Genomic DNA, 18,967 nt, shown 5'->3' on the forward strand with positions numbered 1-18,967 from the left:
GTGTCTGTGTGAGTCTGTGTGTGTGTGTCTGTGTGTGTGTCTGTGTGTGTGTGTGTCTGTGTGAGTCTGTGTGTGTGTCTGTGTGTGTCTGTGTGAGTCACCTTTAGCGCAGTGAGGAGGCCTCGGCTCTTGAAGGCTGTGTGTGTTTGTGTGTGTGTCTGTGTGTGTGTGTCTGTGTGTGTCTGTGTGTGTGTGTGTGTCTGTGTGTGTGTCTGTGTGTGTCTGTGTGTCTGTGTGTGTGTCTGTGTGTGTGTCTGTGTGTGTGTGTCTGTGTGTGTGTGTCTGTGTGTGTGTCTGTGTGTGTGTCTGTGTGTGTGTGTCTGTGTGTGTCTGTGTGTGTGTCTGTGTGTGTGTCTGTGTGTGTGTCTGTGTGTGTGTCTGTGTGTGTGTCTGTGTGTGTGTCTGTGTGTCTGTGTCTGTGTGTGTCACCTTTAGTGCAGTGAGGAGGCCTCGGCTCTTGAAGGCCGAGTAGAGTCGCTCTCGCAGCTCCGCCTGGGACTCGAGTTCCCGCGAGGAGCCTCGCACACCACGCGGCGTCTCCATCCCCGGAGATACTGCGACACACACAGAGATGATGCACACAGAGATGATACACACACAGAGATACACACACAGAGATAATGCACACAGAGATGATACACACACAGAGATACACACACAGAGATACTGCGACACACAGAGATATACACACAGAGATGATGCACACAGAGATGATACACACACAGAGATACTGCGACACACAGAGAGAGATACACAGAGAGATACACACACAGAGATACACACACACACACAGAGATAGACACACAGAGATACACACACAGAGATACTGCGACACACAGAGAGAGATACACACAGAGAGATACACACACAGAGATACACACACACAGAGATAGACACACAGAGAGATGATACAGAGATGCAGCTCAAAATACACACAGATGCAGAGAGATTGACACAGAGATGCACACACACAGAGATGCACACACACAGAGAGATAGACACACACAGAGATACACACACAGAGATGCACACACACAGAGAGATAGACACGCAGATATCGTGCTAACCACTGCACCACCGCTCCCCTAACTCACTCACCCCCCCACAGTGACACACACGAACACATCCACACAGACACACCAGCTACTCATTTATGGCTGAGTCGACCTTGAGACACTCACACACGAACACAACCTACCGATTTCTACAACAACAAACGCCTCCGTCAACAACTCTGGTGGTGGTTGTGCGTGCGTCTGTGTACGACTGAAGCGACGTTTCGGGCGATGTGCCTGTGGCAGGCGACACGAGTTCAAGTTCTCCACTCGCTCGGCCACAGCGCGGCAACCATCGCGGGAACACCCCCACCCCGCCGTCTCCATGGCGACGCACCCACACCCCCACCCCGCCGTCTCCATGGCGACGCACCCACACCCCTACCCCGCCGTCTCCATGGCGACGCACCCACTCCCCCGACATCTCCATGGTAACGCATCCATACCCCCACCCCCGCCGTCACCAAGGCGACGCACCCACTCCCCTGAACCCCACCGTCTCCATGGCGATGCACCCATTCCCCCACCCCGCCGTCTCCATGGCAACGCCCCCACACCCCCACCCCGCCGTCTCTATGGAGACACTGACGCCCCCCCCCTCTCTCGGCCTCGCGCCGTCTCCATGGCGACGCCCCCCCCCCTCCCCGCGCGCTGATTGGCTCCTTAAATTCAAACGGCGACGGTTGGGGCCTCTCCTGCCCCCAACGCAAAACAAAGTCCGTCACGAGCCAACGACGAGTCCCTCACAAGTCGTTAGAAGTCATCGGCAGAGCAAGCAATGTCGTAGCGTCACCTCGACACGAGGGGAAAGAGGTCTCCAAGCGGGAGAGGCGGCGAGACGAGGCGGGCGAGGCGGGGACTACAGCAGCAGCGGCGGTAGCGGCGGCGCGGAGGGACACAAGACTCACCGAGCACGGCGGAGGAGTGAGTCGGCGCGAAAACGTCACCGGGCGATACCAACTTTGAACTTTCCGTGTTAAAATTTTTTTTTTTACTTTAATAAGAATTTGCGTCCAGTTTTTTTTGGGTGTTAAACCGTCAAACGACCTAATAAAACAATACGGAATGTTCGATGGTGTTTTGCGTGGTTCTATTACGACTGAGTGTGGGTTTTAAGCCGAGTGAGTGTCAACCCTCCTGCGCAGTTGGTATCGCCCGAGTTCAACTCGACTTCCGGTGAGGGGAGGAGGGAGGGGCCGGAAGTTGCTGGGGGGTTAGAGGAGGGAGGGAGGGGCCGGAAGTTACTGGGGGAGGAGGGAGGGGCCGGAAGTTGCTAGGGGGAGAGGAGGGAGGGGCCGGAAGTTGCTGGGGGGGAGAGGAGGGAGGGGCCGGAAGTTACTGGGGGGAGAGGAGGGAGGGGGCCGGAAGTTACTGGGGGGGAGAGGAGGGAGGGGCCGGAAGTTGCTGGGTGGGAGAGGAGGGAGGGGGCCGGAAGTTACTGGGGGGGAGAGGAGGGAGGGGCCGGAAGTTGCTGGGTGGGAGAGGAGGGAGAGGGCCGGAAGTTACTGGGGGGGAGAGGAGGGAGGGGCCGGAAGTTGCTGGGTGGGAGAGGAGGGAGGGGGCCGGAAGTTACTGGGGGGGGGGAGGAGGGAGGGGCCGGAAGTTACTGGGGGGGGAGAGGAGGGAGGGGCCGGAAGTTGCTGGGGGGGAGAGGAGGGAGGGGCCGGAAGTTACTGGGGTGGGAGAGGAGGGAGGGGCCGGAAGTTGCTGGGGGGGAGAGGAGGGAGGGGCCGGAAGTTACTGGGGGGGAGAGGAGGGAGGGGCCGGAAGTTGCTGGGTGGGAGAGGAGGGAGGGGGCCGGAAGTTACTGGGGGGGGGGGGGAGGAGGGAGGGGCCGGAAGTTACTGGGGGGGAGAGGAGGGAGGGGCCGGAAGTTGCTGGGGGGGAGAGGAGGGAGGGGCCGGAAGTTACTGGGTGTGGGAGAGGAGGGAGGGGCCGGAAGTTGCTGGGGGGGAGAGGAGGGAGGGGCCGGAAGTTACTGGGGGGGAGAGGAGGGAGGGGGCCGGAAGTTGTTGGGGGAGAGGAGAGAGGGGCCGGAAGTTGCTGGGGGAGAGGAGGGAGGGGCCGGAAGTTGTTGGGGGAGAGGAGGGAGGGGCCGGAAGTTGCTGGGGGGGAGAGGAGGGAGGGGGCCGGAAGTTGCTGGGGGGGAGAGGAGGGAGGGGCCGGAAGTTGCTGGGGGGGAGAGGAGAGAGGGACCGGAAGTTGTTGGGGGAGAGGAGGGAGGGGCCGGAAGTTGCTGGGGGGGAGAGGAGGGAGGGGGCCGGAAGTTGCTGGGGGGGAGAGGAGGGAGGGGCCGGAAGTTACTGGGGGGGAGAGGAGGGAGGGGCCGGAAGTTACTGGAGGGGTTGGGGGGGCAGAGGAAGTCAATGGAATCGCCACCGTAAACTCAGAGAATCGCGACGCAGAGAATCGTGACTCACCGATTCCATTCAAATCTCCATAGCCGTGGAATCGCGAGCCGATTCGAAATGCGATTTTTCACTCGCGACGATTCGATCCACAGGCGCGTGGAATCTGCAGGGATTCCTCTTTGCTCTGACATCGGGGTCTGTCCTCCACTCAACTGCACGGGCCGAGAGACACAGACAGACACAGGCAGACAGACAGGCAGAGACACACAGAGACACACACAGACAGACAGAGCACCGCAGGGTGAGTGAGACTCGCAAAAGACCATTCAGCATCAACCATCATCACCACCATTACCATCATCACCACCATCACTATCGCCACCATCATCACCACCACCATCATCACCACCACCATCATCACCACCATCACAACCATCATCACCACCATCATCATCTTCACCACCATCATCATCTTCACCATCATCATCACCACCATCACCACCACCATCATCATCATCACCATCACCACCATCACCACCATCATCATCACCACCATCACCACCATCACCACCACCATCATCATCACCATCATCATCATCACCACCATCATCATCATCACCATCATCACCACCATCACCACCATCATCATCACCATCATCATCACCACCACCATCATCATCATCACCATCACCACCACCATCATCATCATCACCATCATCACCACCATCACCACCATCATCATCACCATCATCATCACCACCATCATCATCACCACCATCACCATCATCACCACCATCACCACCATCACCACCATCACCACCACCATCATCATCACCATCATCATCATCACCATCATCACCACCATCACCACCATCATCATCACCACCATCACCACCATCACCACCACCATCATCATCACCATCATCATCACCACCATCATCATCATCACCATCATCACCACCATCACCATCATCATCACCACCATCATCACCACCATCATCATCACCACCATCATCATCATCACCACCACCATCACCAGCACCACCACCATCACCAGCACCACCATTATCACCATCATCATCATCACCACCACCATCACCACCATCACCACCATCACCCTACCATCACCACCACCATCACCACCACTATCGCCGCCACCACCATCATCATCACCACCACCATCACCACCACCATCACCACCACCACCACCATCATCACCACCATCATCACCACCACCATCACCACCACCATCACCACCACCATCACCACCACCATCACCACCACCATCACCACCACCATCATCATCACCACCACCATCACCACCACCATCATCACCACCACCATCACCACCACCACCATCATCACCATCACCACCACCATCACCACCACCACCATCACCACCACCATCACCACCACCACCATCATCACCACCACCATCACCACCACCATCACCACCACCACCATTGTCTCTATCAGGATGAACACTGCTGCTGTCCCGACTGAACGCTGTGTTCACGCTCACCGTGTCTCTCTCTGTGTGTGTATCTTTGTGTGTGTGTGTGTTTCTGTGTGTGTATCTTTGTGTGTGTGTGTGTGTGTCTTTGTGTGTGTGTGTCTCTCTGTGTGTGTATCTTTGTGTGTCTGTGTGTGTGTGTGTGTATCTTTGTGTGTGTGTGTGTGTGTCTCTGTGTGTGTGTCTCTCTGTGTGTGTATCTTTGTGTGTCTGTGTGTGTGTGTGTGTCTCTGTGTGTGTGTGTGTCACTGAGTGTGTGTGTGGGGAGCGGTGGTGCAGCGGTTAGCGCGCTGCGCTATAAACCTGGCGACCCGGGTTCGATTCCCGCTCACGGCCAACACCAGTGGTGATGATCTGAACCGGTCCTGGGCTTCCCCTAGGTCGACTTAGCCTGAAATGAGTACCTGGTGTGGTATGTAAACATCGCCACTGGGGAGACAAAGGCGGCCGGGCGTGGTGCTAGCCACCCACCCCCTTGTGTACCGTGCCGGTCTTCATAGGTGCTCGCTAACAGCACTTGCCCCTACAGTCTGTTAAGGCTACACGGGGGATCTTTGTCTCTGTGTGTGTGTCTGTGTGTGTGTCTCTGTGTGCGTGTTTCTGTGTGTGTGTGTCTCTGTGTGTGTGTCTCTGTGTGTCAGTCAGGATGAACACCCTGCTATCACGGCTGAACGCGCTCTTTGCGTTCACGCTCACCGTGTGTCTCTGTGTGTGTGTGTCTGTGTGTGTGTGTGGGTGTACCATCGGACACTCCACCCCCACAACTCCCAATTGGTGATGGGGCAGTTGTGGAGAGAGTGGAGAGTTTCCCATACCTGGGCAGTGTGCTTATGACCGGCTCCAGTCTATCAGCAGAGGTCTCACTCCGAATCAGTCGAGCGGCAATATCTTTTCATCGGTTGCGTAACGCTGTGTGGAAGCTACCTGGTCTGTCGCTCCGCACGAAGCTTCAGGTCTTCTCGGCCACGGTCATTCCCTCCCTTCTCTACGCTTGCGAGACGTGGACCCCCCTGGTGGAGCATCTTCGCCGGTTGGAAACATTTAGGCTGGCCTGCCTACGATCCATCCTGGGTTTAACCAGGCTGGATTGTGTGAGGAGCTCACAAATCCTTGAAAGATCTGGGCAAAGTCCCATCAGTGAGCTCCTCCGGCAGGCAAGGCTGCGTTGGCTGGGTCATGTAGCCCGCATGCCCAGCCACCGCATGCCTAAACAGCTTTTGTTCGGCCGGATCGAGGGGGCTAGACGGGCGCGGCACGGGCTGGAGAAGAGATGGAGTGATGTGGTACAGGAGGACGTGGAGCTGAGTGGACTTGCCGATGACTGGTACCAGCGGTGTCAAGATCGGCCTCAGTGGAGGAGGCTCGTGAAGGACGCTACTGGGCAGTTGGAGGCAGTCGCCCTCCAACAACAACGGAGGGCGGAGGAGCGACGCTCACAACAACGAGCGGAGCGCCGGGTGGCTAAAGCACAGCAAGTTGGCACAGTAGGGGGCACAGGTGGTGCATCAGCCAGTCATCTCGGTCATCTCGGTCAGTCGACCAGTGGCACCTGGGTCTGCCCCGTGACCTCCTGCCAGCGGGCTTTCGACACTTCACGTGGCCTCAAGGTGCACTTGGCCTGGCACAAGCATCGTGGTGACGTCACCGCCACTTAGTGGCGAATGGCGGTTGTTGTTGTTGTTGTGTGGGTGTGTTTCACTCTGTGTGTGTCTGTGTGTGTCTCTGTGTGTGTGTGTGTCTGTGTGTGTCAGGATGAACACGCTACTATCACGGCTGAACGCGCTCTTTGCGTTCACGCTCACCGTCATGGCGAGCGTGACGTTGCTCTGCTTCGCCAGCACCGCCTACCGCCAGCAGCAGCCGCTGCCCCAGCCGCTCGGCATCGCCATCACGTCCGTTCTCGTGTGAGTACCACCAACACCACCAACACCACCATCACCATCAACACCACCAACACCAACACCACCATCAACACCACCAACACCATCAGCATCATCATCACCACCACCAACACCGCCAACACCACCACCAACACCACCACCAACACCATCATCATCAACACCAACATCACCACCAACACCACCACCACCAACACCACCACCAACACCACCACCACGAACACCATCATCATCAACACCAACATCACCACCAACACCACCACCACCACCAACACCATCAACACCACCAACAACAACACTATATAGTGATGGAACAGCGGATGCGGGCCCATGACCTTGACACTAAGGACCTACTCATTGAGATTATCTGTCCACTGACCATCGGCTTGTCATCGGTAAGATGCTTGGTCTCAGCTAGCTGAAGAAAGTTGCAAGCGAGAATTTCATGGCTGAGGTTCAGGATTGTGGTTCATGCAGCTGTAATCGCTGCCACTCCCACCATTTACAACATCCCATGTCGGTGAATGATGAAGAGGCTTGCCGTAGCTTTCGCTGAGAGGTTCGGAGAACCATGCGGTGCAGCAATGATGATGAGTGGTGGCCGCGGGTTGCTGAGAAGATAGTCTTTCTCGGTAGCATGCGATCAGAAATCTCTCGAATCCCATCAAAAAAGTAACTTGGGGGAAAGAATGGTGTTCCGTTATCCAATCTCAATGAACTGGTTTGCAGATTTCGATTTAAAGCTTTCGTAACTGCAGGGATTCATCTTCTTGGTTCTTTCGAAGAACAGGTCTGTCGAGAAGACAGACCTGTTCTTCACCTGAGGATGGCTGCTTGCGTTGTGGCCGAAACGTCGTGAGAATTATTTTATGTTTTATTTTCATTATTTCCCTTCTACGTCACTTTACCGAAAGAACCAAGAAGATGGTTTGCAGATGTGCTGAGCATTTCTGTGTGCTCTTGGGGGGAGGGCAAAGTGAGGATGACCCTGCTAAGGTTGCGGTGCCTCAAATGTTGGAAGTAGCAGTCGCCTCCTGTGAGTGGCTGGCTGAGGTGCCATTTGTTGAGGAAGTACGGAAGGCGATTCAGAGTCTGAAACCAGGAAAAGCGCCACGCAGATGATCTCCCGAGTGAGCTGCTGAGGTAGGGTGGCCTTTGTGTGCGGGTTGCGCTATGTGACATCATCACAACTATAGTAGTAGGTTTTTACCCTTTAAACTGGTACAAAACTGACACCTTTATACAAGGCATCATGTTTGCAATAACCACAACTTCATGCTCCATCCGTCTGCTACAGCAGAGATGGCAAACAGCTGTTGTTGGTGTGTGAGTGAGTGAGCTGCATGTGCCTGGCCTGGCACAAGCGTCCTCCAACAACAACGGAGGGCGGAGGAGCGACGCTCACAACAACGAGCGGAGCGCCGGGTGGCTACAGCACAGCAAGTTGGCACAGTAGGGGGCACAGGTGGTGCATCAGCCAGTCGTCTCGGTCAGTCAATGCATGGCACCTGCAGGGTCTGCCTTGTGACCTGTCAGCAAGCCTTCGACACTTCACGTGGTCTCAGAGTGCACCTGGCCTGGCACAAGCGTCGTCGTGACGTCACCGCCACTTAGTGGCGAATGGCGGTTGTTGTTGTTGTTGAGCTGCATGTGTAGCGGTTAGCGCGCTCCGCTATGAACCCGGCGACCCAAGTTCCATTCCCACTCACGGCCAACACCAGGGACGATCATCCTGAACCAGTCGTGGGCCTCCCCGAGGTCGCCTCAGCCTCAAATGAGTACCTGACGCTGGGTGTAGTCAGCGTCGCCACTGGGGAGGCGAGGTCGGCCTTGTGCCGTGCTGCGCACTAACAGCACTTGCCCCTACAGTCTGTTGAGGCTACACGGGGGATCTTTGTGTGAGCTATGCGCGTGTGAGCTGTGCGTGTGAACGGAGCCATATGTTGTGATGTTACTTGGATAGCCTTGGGTAGGCAGCGTCACCGCTCTAGAGACAGTCAAACACACAGTCCCCCAACCTCCTGTGTACCACACAGAGACACTTAGAGAGACAAAGAGCCCCCGTGTAGCCTTAACAGACTGTTGGGGCAAGTGCTGTTAGCGAGTAGCTGCACCTATGAAGGCCGGCACGGCACACGAGGGGGTGGGTGGCCAGCACCACGCCCGGCCATCTTTGTCTCACTAGTGGCGATGTTTACACACCGTACCAGCTCCACATTTGAGGCCGAGTCGACCTGGGGGAGGCCCACGACCAGTTGAGATAATACAGAGAGACCCACACAGTGACACACACAACAACAACCGCCATTCACCACTAAGTGGCGCTGACGTCACCACGACGCTTGTGCCAGGCCATGTGCACCTTGAGGCCACGTGAAGTGTCGAACGGACGCTGGCAGGAGGTCACGGGGCAGACCCAGCAGGTGCCACGGGTCGACTGACTGAGATGACCGAGATGACTGGTTGATGCATCACCTGTGCCCCCTACCGTGCCAACTTGCTGTGCTTTAGCCACCCGGCGCTCCGCTCGTTGTTGTGAGCGTCTCTCCTCCGCCCTCCGTTGTTGCTGGAGGGCGACTGCCTCCAACTGCCCAGTAGCGTCCTTCACGAGCCTCCGCCACAGAGGCCGATCTTGACACCGCTGGTACCAGTCATCGGCAAGTCCACTCAGCTCCACGCCCTCCTGTACCACATCACTCCATCTCTTCTCTAGCCCGTGCCGCGCCCGTTTAGCCCCCTCGATCCGGCCGAACAAAAGCTGTTTAGGCATGCGGTGGCTGGGCATGCGGGCTACATGACCCAGCCAACGCAGCCTTGCCTAATACAGAGAGACCCAGACAGAGACACAGACTCACTCGCGCAGAACACGCAAACTCCAAATCTACAGACAGCAATGCATCGACGTCGTCAGGTTCTGGGATTGAACCCACAACCTCCTCGCATGCCTGGGCGGAGGAGGTGTAACATTCTGGATTTGAAGCTTTCGTGACTGCAAGGATTTATATTCTTAGGTTTTTTTTCGGTAAAGTCACGTAGGTAAAAAATAAAAATTAATAAAAGTAAAATAAAAATTAAATAAAAATCACGACGTTTCGGAGGCAACACAAGCTTCCGTCTTCAGGTGGAACCGTCACAGCACGACTGCTGTATCAAGTAAAGAGAAATTCCAAGAAAACAGTCCTTGTATATATACTGGTTGAGGGTGGGAGGAGCCAAGGTAGGCCCTGGATATTATTATTGTGAGGTTCGGTGCGGCTGAAGCACGCTGTTAGGAATGAGCCTTTGTTGTGTAGACTAGGTGAGGCTGATGTAAAGGTGTAAAAGGGACTGAGCCTTTTGTTATGTAGAGGTGGTGCGGCTGAAATCGCTGCCAGGAAATGAGCCTTTGTTGTGTAGACTCGGTGCGGACCTACGTGACTTTACCGAAAAAACCTACGAATACGAGGTGTCACATCCCATTGGCTGCCTGCGTGTCAGCGGTGGCGGCGTGGGGAGGGGGGGGGGGTGATGGGAGGGTCGGGGATCTTTGTCTTGACCTTCGACCTTCGCGTGTGCGGCGTGCAGGAAGAACGTGGAGGACTTCACGGGGCCGCGGGACAAGAGCGACCTCGGCTTCGTCACCTTCGACCTGAAGGCCGATATCCTTGTCCCGCTCGTCCAGCCCGCCCGCCCAGCCCGCCCCACCCAGCCCGCCCAGCCCGCCCGCCGTACACTCACTGACGACCTCGTGGTGACCGTCGGCGGTTGAGGGGCTGCGAAAAGAGTTAATGTCGTAGCTCAAAAGGACGAGAAGTGGTGTGTGCGTGTGTGTGCGTGTGTGTGTGTGTGCGTGCGTGTGTATATGCGTGCGTGTGTATGTGCGTGTGTGTGTGTGTGCGTGTGTGTGCGTGCGTGTGCGTGTGTGTGTGCGTGTGTGTGTGCGTGTGTGTGTGTGTGTGCGTGTGTATATGCGTACGTGTGTGTGTGTATGTGCGTGCGTGTGTGTGTGCGTGTGTGTGTGTGTGTGCGTGTGTATATGCGTACGTGTGTGTGTGTATGTGCGTGCGTATGTGTGTGCGGCGTTCACCGGGGAGGGGATCCCGGCCGGGATCGTCGTCTCCGCTCGCTCCTTGACCCTCCGCTCGCTCCTTGACCCTCCGCTCGCTCCCACAGCTGCAGCCGCTCTTCAACTGGAACGTGAAACAGCTGTTCCTGTACGTGACGGCCGAGTACACCACGGCGGCCAACGTGAGTGGGCACGGGGGCGGGGGGGTGCTGCGTGTGTGTGTACGTGTGTGTGTGTACGTGGTGTGTGTGTGTACGTGTGTGTGTGTGTACGTGACGGCCGAGTACACCACGGCAGCCAACATGAGTGGGCACGGGGGGGGGGGGGGTCCTTCAGCGTAGACTACAGCAGGGATATCAGCAGGCGGTCAACGTGAGTGGGCACGGGGGGGGTGGGTGCTGCGTGTGTGTGTGTACGTGGTGTGTCTATGTGTGTGTGTGTACGTGTGTGTACGTGGTGTGTCTGTGTGTGTACGTGTGTGTACGTGTGTGTATGTGTGTGTATGTGTGTGTATGTGTGTGTATGTGTGTGTATGTGTGTGTATGTGTGTGTACGTGTGTGTATGTGTGTGTATGTGTGTGTGTACGTGGTGTGTGTGTGTACGTGTGTGTGTGTGTGTGTATAGGCAGTGAACCAGGTGGTGCTGTGGGACCGCATCGTGCTGCGTGTATGTGTGTGTGTACGTGGTGTGTGTGTATGTGTGTATCTGTGTGTGTGTGTGTATGTGTATGTACGTGTGTGTATGTGTGTGTACGTGTGTGTATGTATGTGTGTACGTGTGTAGGCAGTGAACCAGGTGGTGCTGTGGGATCGCATCGTGCTGCGGGGTGAGAACGCCTCGCTGCACTACCACAGCCTGCGCTCCAAGTACTTCTTCTTTGACGACGGCAACGGGCTGCGGTGAGAACTACCTCCTCACCTCCTCCTCACCACCACCACCACCTCACCACCACCACCTCACCACCACCTCACCACCACCACCTCACCACCTCACCACCACCACCTCCTCACCACCACCACCTCACCACCACCACCTCCTCACCACCACCACCTCACCACCACCACCTCCTCACCACCTCACCACCACCACCACCTCCTCACCACCACCACCTCCTCACCACCACCACCTCACCACCACCACCTCCTCACCACCTCACCACCACCACCACCTCCTCACCACCACCACCTCCTCACCACCACCACCTCACCACCACCACCTCCTCACCACCTCACCACCACCACCACCTCCTCACCACCACCACCTCCTCACCACCACCACCTCACCACCACCACCTCCTCACCACCTCACCACCACCAACCACCTCCTCACCACCACCACCTCCTCACCACCACCTCCTCACCACCACCACCTCACCACCACCACCTCACCACCCTCCTCACCACCACCACCACCTCACCACCACCACCTCACTACCACCACCACCTTCTCACCACCACCACCTCACCACCACCACCACCTCACCACCACCACCTCACCACCACCTCACCACCACCACCTCACCACCACCACCTCACCACCACCACCTCACCACCACCTCACCACCACCACCTCACCACCACCACCTCACCACCACCTCACCACCACCACCACCTCACCACCACCACCTCACCACCACCACCCTCACCACCACCACCTCACCACCACCACCTCACCACCACCTCACCACCACCACCACCTCACCACCACCACCTCACCACCACCTCACCACCACCACCTCACCACCACTCACCACCTCACCACCACCACCTCACCACCACCTCACCACCACCACCTCACCACCACCTCACCACCACCTCACCACCACCACCACCTCAACCACCACCTCACCACCTCACCACCACCTCACCACCTCACCACCACCTCACCACCACCACCTCACCACCACCTCACCACCACCACCTCACCACCACCTCACCACCACCACCTCACCACCATCTCACCACCACCTTCTCACCACTCTCTTCACCACCACCTCACCACCACCACCTTCTCACCACCCTCCTCACCACCACCACCACCTCACCACCACCACCTTTTCACCACCCTCCTCACCACCACCACCACCACCTCACCACCACCACCACCTCACCACCACCTGTGCACCACTCTCCTCACCACCTCGTCCTCACAACGTCATTAACTACCTCCTCACCACGTCACCCTCTGTAACTGTGTGCCTCTCTCTAGCGGTAACCCCAAAGTGTCTCTGTCTGTCTCTCTGTGTGTCTGTCTTTCTCTGTTTGTCTCTCTGTGTGTCTGTCTCTCTGTGTGTCTGTCTCTCTCTGTGTGTCTCTGTGTGTGTCTCTGTGTGTCTCTCTAGGGGTAACCCCAGTGTCTCTCTGCGTGTGTGTAGGGGTAACCCCAAGGTGTCTTTGTGTGTGTGTCTGTGTCTCTCTAGGGGTAACCCCAGTGTGTCTCTGTCTGTGTGTGTCTAGGGGTAACCCCAAGGTGTCTCTGTGTGTCTAGGGGTAACCCCAAGGTGTCTCTGTGTGTGTGTAGGGGTAACCCCAAGGTGTCTCTGTCTCTCTAGGGGTAACCCCAAGGTGTCTGTGTGTCTCTCTAGGGGTAACCCCAAGGTGTCTCTCTGTGTCTCTGTGTGTGTGTCTCTGTAGGGGTAACCCCAGTGTCTCTGTGTATCTCTGTGTGTGCGTGTCTCTATGGGTAACCCCAAGGTGTGTCTCTCTGCGTGTGTCTCTCTAGGGGTAACCCCAAGGTGTCTCTGTCCCTGTCGTGGAACGTGATCCCCAACGCCGGAGTTCTGCCGCTGCTGTCGGGCACTGGGGCCTCGTCGGTGCGATTCCCAGACAGCTACGAGACCACCAAGACCTACTGAGCCACAAGCTACTCACCACCACTCACCACCACTCACCACCACCACGCTCACCACACACAGAGACCACCAAGACATACTGAGCCACAAGCTACTCACCACCACCGCTCACCACGCTCACCACCACGCTCACCACCACGCTCACCACACTCACCACACACAGAGACCACCAAGACATACTGAGCCACAAGATCCTCACCACCACTTACCACCACGCTCACCACCACCGCTCACCACGCTCACCACGCTCACCACCACCACCACCACGCCCACCACTCTCCAGACACAAACCAAGAACTACTGGCGATCATTCACTACGTAAACCACACTCACCACACACAGACCTGTAGACTCACCACACACAGACCTATAGACTCACCACACAGAGACCTCGACTCATCACACAGAGACTCACAGACTCGCCACACCAGAGAGCCATAGACTCACACAGAAACCCATAGACTCAGTACACAGAGACCCACAGACTCACAAGGAGACCCCGAGCCTCACACAGAGACCCACAGACTCACACAGAGACCCACAGACTCACACAGAGACCCGCAGACTCACCACACAGAGAGCCACAGACACACAGAGAGACCCGCAGACTCACACAGAGACCCACAGACTCACACAGAGACCAACAGACTCACACAGAGACCCGCAGACTCACACAGAGACCCGCAGACTCACACAGAGACCCACAGACTCACACAGAGACCCACAGACTCACAGAGACCCGCAGACTCACACAGAGACCCACAGACTCACACAGAGACCCACAGACTCACACAGAGACCCACAGACACACACAGAGACCCACAGACACACACAGAGACCCACAGACACACACAGAGACCCGCAGACTCACACAGAGACCCACAGACTCACCACACGGAGAGCCACAGACACACACAGAGACCCGCAGACTCACAGAGACCCACAGACTCACAGAGACCCGCAGACTCACACAGAGACCCACAAACACACACAGAGACCCACAGACTCACCACACGGAGAGCCACAGACTCACCACACGGAGAGCCACAGACTCACACAGAGACCCGCAGACTCACACAGAGACCCACAGACTCACACAGAGACCAACAGAAATAACACGAACACAGATTATTCGGTGATAGTGCCGTTGGCAGCAGTGCATGAAGCACATTTTTCAAAAAAAAGAACTCAACTCTTCCGTCAGTAGCGCTGTGCTGTGCACGCAGACTTCAAATTAAATATCTATTCATGAGGCAACGTTTCTAGCAATAGCCAGCGATCTAAAACTAAACTACGTTTGGCATCACACACAGCAGGCTTTCAAGACCCAATATTATCCACGAGAGAGGTTTTTGGTTGGTGAGATCGCGTTAATATGTGTCGTTAAATACGCCACCACCACCCAGATTTGCACGGTCGTAAGCGCGCAAGCAAGCAAGCGAGCGAACTTAATATAAAGGATTTTTTAAAAAATCGATCTGCAGTGGCGTCGTCATCGTAGTAAACCAGACACTGGGCCGTCCATTATATTTGAATGCCGCACGAACTGGCGGTTGTGGCGTTATCGGCGGATGTGTTGAGTTCCATTTTTTTAGAATAAGTAAGCGAATAGAAACGTGGAACAACGAAAAAACTGCTGCGTCCGGGGAGAAATCAAAAGCGCGCACACGCACACGTCAACAAGTGTTGAAATAAAAATACATTTCCTCCGTAAGGAAAAAGTTTGAGAGCTGTGACGCGTCCTCTGTGTGTGTGTGTGACGTCGCGTTACGGGAAAGGATCGAACGAGATGGAATAAGAGAGCCTCATCAATGGCTATGAAATCGATAAAGTGACAACTGACAAACGTGTGTGTTTGTGTGTATGTTGAGCTTATTCTTGGTGCTTTCGGTAAAGTCGCGTAGAAGGGAAATAATAAAATAATAAAAATAAAACAATAAAATACAATTCTCACGACGTTTCGGCCACAACGCAAGCAGCCGTCCTCAGATGTCACCCTGTACAGCCACCAGCCTATACAGGTAGTCCCCGAGTTACGCCAGTAGTCCCCGAGTTACGACGATTGTCCCCCGAGTTACGGTTATAGTTCCCGAGTTACGATAATAGTCCCCGAGTTACGATGATAGTCCCCGAGTTACGATGATAGTCCCCGAGTTACGATAATAGTTCCCGAGTTACGATAATAGTCCCCGAGTTACGATACTAGTCCCCGAGTGACGATGCTAGCCCCTCGACTTACGCATGTAGTCCCTGAGTTACGACGGTACCCCCCAGTGACGACGGTAGTCCCCGAGTTACGATGGCGGTCCCCGAGTTACGACGGCAGTCCCCGAGTTATGATGGTTGTCCCCGAGTTACGACGCTAGTCCCCGAGTTACAGTTGTAGCCCCGAGTAACGACGGTAGTCCCCGAGTAACGACGGTAGTCCCCGAGTAACGACGGTAGTCCCCGAGTTACGCTGGCGGTCCCCGAGTTACGACGGCAGTCCCCGAGTTATGATGGTTGTCCCCGAGTTACAACGCTAGTCCCCGAGTTACAGTTGTAGCCCCGAGTTACAGTTGTAGCCCCGAGTAACGACGGTAGTCCCCGAGTAACGACGGTAGTCCCCGAGTTACGGTTGAAGTCCCCGAGTAACGATGACAGTCCTCGAGTTGCGACGGTAGTCCCCGAGTTACGATGGCAGTCCCCAGTGACGATGCTAGTCCCCGAGTTACGAAGATAGTCCCCGAGTTACGACGCTAATCCCCGAGTTACGGTTGAAGTCCTCGAGTAACGATGACGATAGTCCCCGAGTTACGACGGTAGCCCCCCAGTTATGCTGCTAGTCCCCGAGTTACGATGCTATTCCCCGAGTTACGACGCTAACACCCGAGTTACGTCGGTAGTCCCCAAGTTACGACAGCAGTCCCCGAGTTACGCCTGAAGTCCCCGAGTTACGACGACAGTCCCCGAGTTACGACGGCGGTCCCCGAGCAACGATATCAGTCCCCGAGTTACGGTTATAGTCCCCGAGTTACGATGGTAGTCCCCGAGTTACGATGCTAGTCACCGAGTTACAACGGTGGTCCCCGAGTTACAACGGTGGTCCCCGAGTTACGACGATTGTCCCCCGAGTTACGGTTTTAATCCCCGAGTTACGGTTATAGTCCCCGAGTAACGACGTAGTCCCCGAGTTACGATGGTTGTCCCCGGAGTCACGATGGTAGTCCCCGAGTTACGATATTAATCCCTGAGTTACGGCTGCAGTCCTCGAGCTACGACGGTGGTCCTCGAGTTACGGCGATAGTCCCCGAGTTACGACGATAGTCACCGAGTTACGACGATAGACACCGAGTTACGATGGTAGTCCTCGAGTTACGACGGTCCGACGATATTTCAATCTTACGATGTTGATAGCGATACGACAAAATTGCCATCAACATTCTAACATCGTTCAAGTGTGCAGACAACGGACATAATTTCCGTGAGTCCAGTACAATGTGATGAGACGTTACGATTTCATTTTAAGGTTACCACGATACGTCCAATGCACACACACACACAGCGTTATACACTCCAACCCGCCCCTCGCCCCGCCCCTCTCCCCCCGCGTTTCCGACCGCAACGAACTCGGCTCCAGAGAGGGGTGGTGAGGGGTGAAGGGGTGAGGGGTGAGGAGGTGAAGGGTGAGGGGTGAGGAGGTGAAGGGTGAGGGGTGAGGGGTGAAGGGTGAGGGGTGAAGGGTGAGGAGGTGAAGGGTGAAGGGTGAGGGGTGAAGGGTGAGGGGTGAGGAGGTGAGGGGTGAAGAGGTGAGGGGTGAGGAGTGAAGGGTGAGGGGTGAAGAGGTGAGGGGTGAGGGGTGAAGGGTGAGGGGTGAGAGGTGAGGAGGTGAAGGGTGAGAGGTGAAGAGGTGAGAGGGTGAGGGGTGAGGGGTGAGGAGGTGAGGGGTGAGGAGGTGAGGGGTGAGAGGTGAGGAGGTGAAGGGTGAGAGGTGAAGAGGTGAGGGGTGAGGGGTGAGGAGGCGAAGGGTGAGGGGTGAGGGGTGAAGGGTGAGGGGTGAGGGGTGAGGAGGTGAAGGGTGAAGGGTGAGGGGTGAAGGGTGAGGAGGTGAAGGGTGAAGGGTGAGGGGTGAAGGGTGAGGAGGTGAAGGGTGAGGGGTGAGGAGGTGAAGGGTGAAGGGTGAGGGGTGAGGAGGTGAAGGGTGAGGAGGTGAAGGGTGAAGGGTGAGGAGGTGAAGGGTGAGGAGGTGAAGGGTGAAGGGTGAGGGGTGAAGGGTGAGGAGGTGAAGGGTGAAGGGTGAGGGGTGAAGGGTGAGGAGGTGAAGGGTGAGGGGTGAGGAGGTGAGGGGGGAAGAGGTGAGGAGTGAAGGGTGAGGGGTGAAGAGGTGAGGGGTGAGGGGTGAAGGGTGAGGGGTGAGAGGTGAGGAGGTGAAGGGTGAGAGGTGAAGAGGTGAGAGGGTGAGGGGTGAGGAGGTGAGGGGTGAGGGGTGAGAGGTGAGGAGGTGAAGGGTGAGAGGTGAAGAGGTGAGGGGTGAGGGGTGAGGAGGTGAGGGGTGAGGAGGTGAGGGGTGAGAGGTGAGGAGGTGAAGAGGTGAGGGGTGAAGAGGTGAAAGGTGAGGGGTGAGGAGGTGAGGAGGTGAGGAGGTGAGGGGTGAGGAGGAGAGGGGTGAGGGGTGAAGAGGTGAGGGGTGAGGGGTGAAGAGGTGAGGGGTGAAGAGGTGAGGGGTGAGGGGTGAAGAGGTGAGGGATGAGGAGGTGAGGAGGTGAAAGGTGAGGGGTGAGGAGGTGAGGAGGTGAAGGTGAGGAGGTGAAAGGTGAGGGGTGAGGAGGTGGGGGTGAGGAGGTGAAGGTGAGGAGGTGAGGGGTGAGGAGGTGAGGGTGAGGAGGTGAGGGGTGAGGGGTGAGGAGGTGAGGGGTGAGAGGTGAGGAGGTGAGGGGTGAGAGGTGAGGAGGTGAGGGGTGAGGGTGAGGAGGTGAGGGGTGAGAGGTGAGGAGGTGAGGGGTGAGAGGTGAGGAGGTGAGGGGTGAGGGGTGAGGAGGTGAAGGGTGAGGGGTGAGGAGGTGAAGGGTGAGGGGTGAGGGGGTGAAGAGGTGAGGTGAGGGGGGTAGGGGGGGTGGGGTTAGATGAGGTGAGGGGGGTGATGAGGTGAGGGGGGTGAAGGGAGTGGGGTTCTATGGGGTGAGGGGGGGGTCTGAGTGAGCGAGTTGCAACAGCGACTCGCTGAGTTCCCCACGCGTCTCGCACCGCGTCTCACACGGCCTCTCTGTCTGCCTG

The 18,967-nt window shown here is 56.6% G+C and overlaps 2 protein-coding genes across 6 annotated transcripts in view; one reads left to right on the top strand and one right to left on the bottom strand.

Annotated features, from left to right (window-relative positions):
- The window catches only part of LOC133339612 (centriole and centriolar satellite protein ofd1-like), a 39,612-nt gene extending 37,387 nt beyond the window's left edge, over nt 1–2,225 (bottom strand). For 3 of the 5 annotated variants that reach the window (XR_009754752.1, XM_061547736.1, XM_061547739.1), the window contains exons 1-2: nt 1,199–1,433; nt 430–554 (exon numbers count right to left, since the gene is read on the bottom strand). Coding sequence is in view for 4 of the 5 variants with exons in the window: in XM_061547736.1 (XP_061403720.1) it covers nt 430–554; nt 1,199–1,418 (345 nt within the window). In the remaining variant the exon portion in view is untranslated. The other 2 variants (XM_061547737.1, XM_061547738.1) reach the window with 2 other exon arrangements.
- A 1,319-nt stretch (nt 2,226–3,544) lies between these two features.
- On the top strand, nt 3,545–15,439 carry LOC133339618 (signal peptidase complex subunit 3-like). The gene is made up of 6 exons (XM_061547749.1): nt 3,545–3,707; nt 6,671–6,823; nt 10,382–10,463; nt 10,976–11,044; nt 11,647–11,762; nt 13,585–15,439. The coding sequence occupies exons 2-6, from the start codon at nt 6,672–6,674 to the stop codon at nt 13,715–13,717; spliced, it is 552 nt and encodes a 183-aa protein (XP_061403733.1). The 5' UTR covers nt 3,545–3,707; nt 6,671; the 3' UTR covers nt 13,718–15,439.
- Nucleotides 15,440–18,967: the final 3,528 nt, after the last annotated feature.

Source organism: Lethenteron reissneri, unplaced genomic scaffold (genome assembly GCF_015708825.2).
Source record: "Lethenteron reissneri isolate LAM-NWPU_2019-01 unplaced genomic scaffold, ASM1570882v1 scaffold_1937, whole genome shotgun sequence".
Classification (NCBI taxonomy): Eukaryota; Metazoa; Chordata; class Hyperoartia; order Petromyzontiformes; family Petromyzontidae; genus Lethenteron; species Lethenteron reissneri.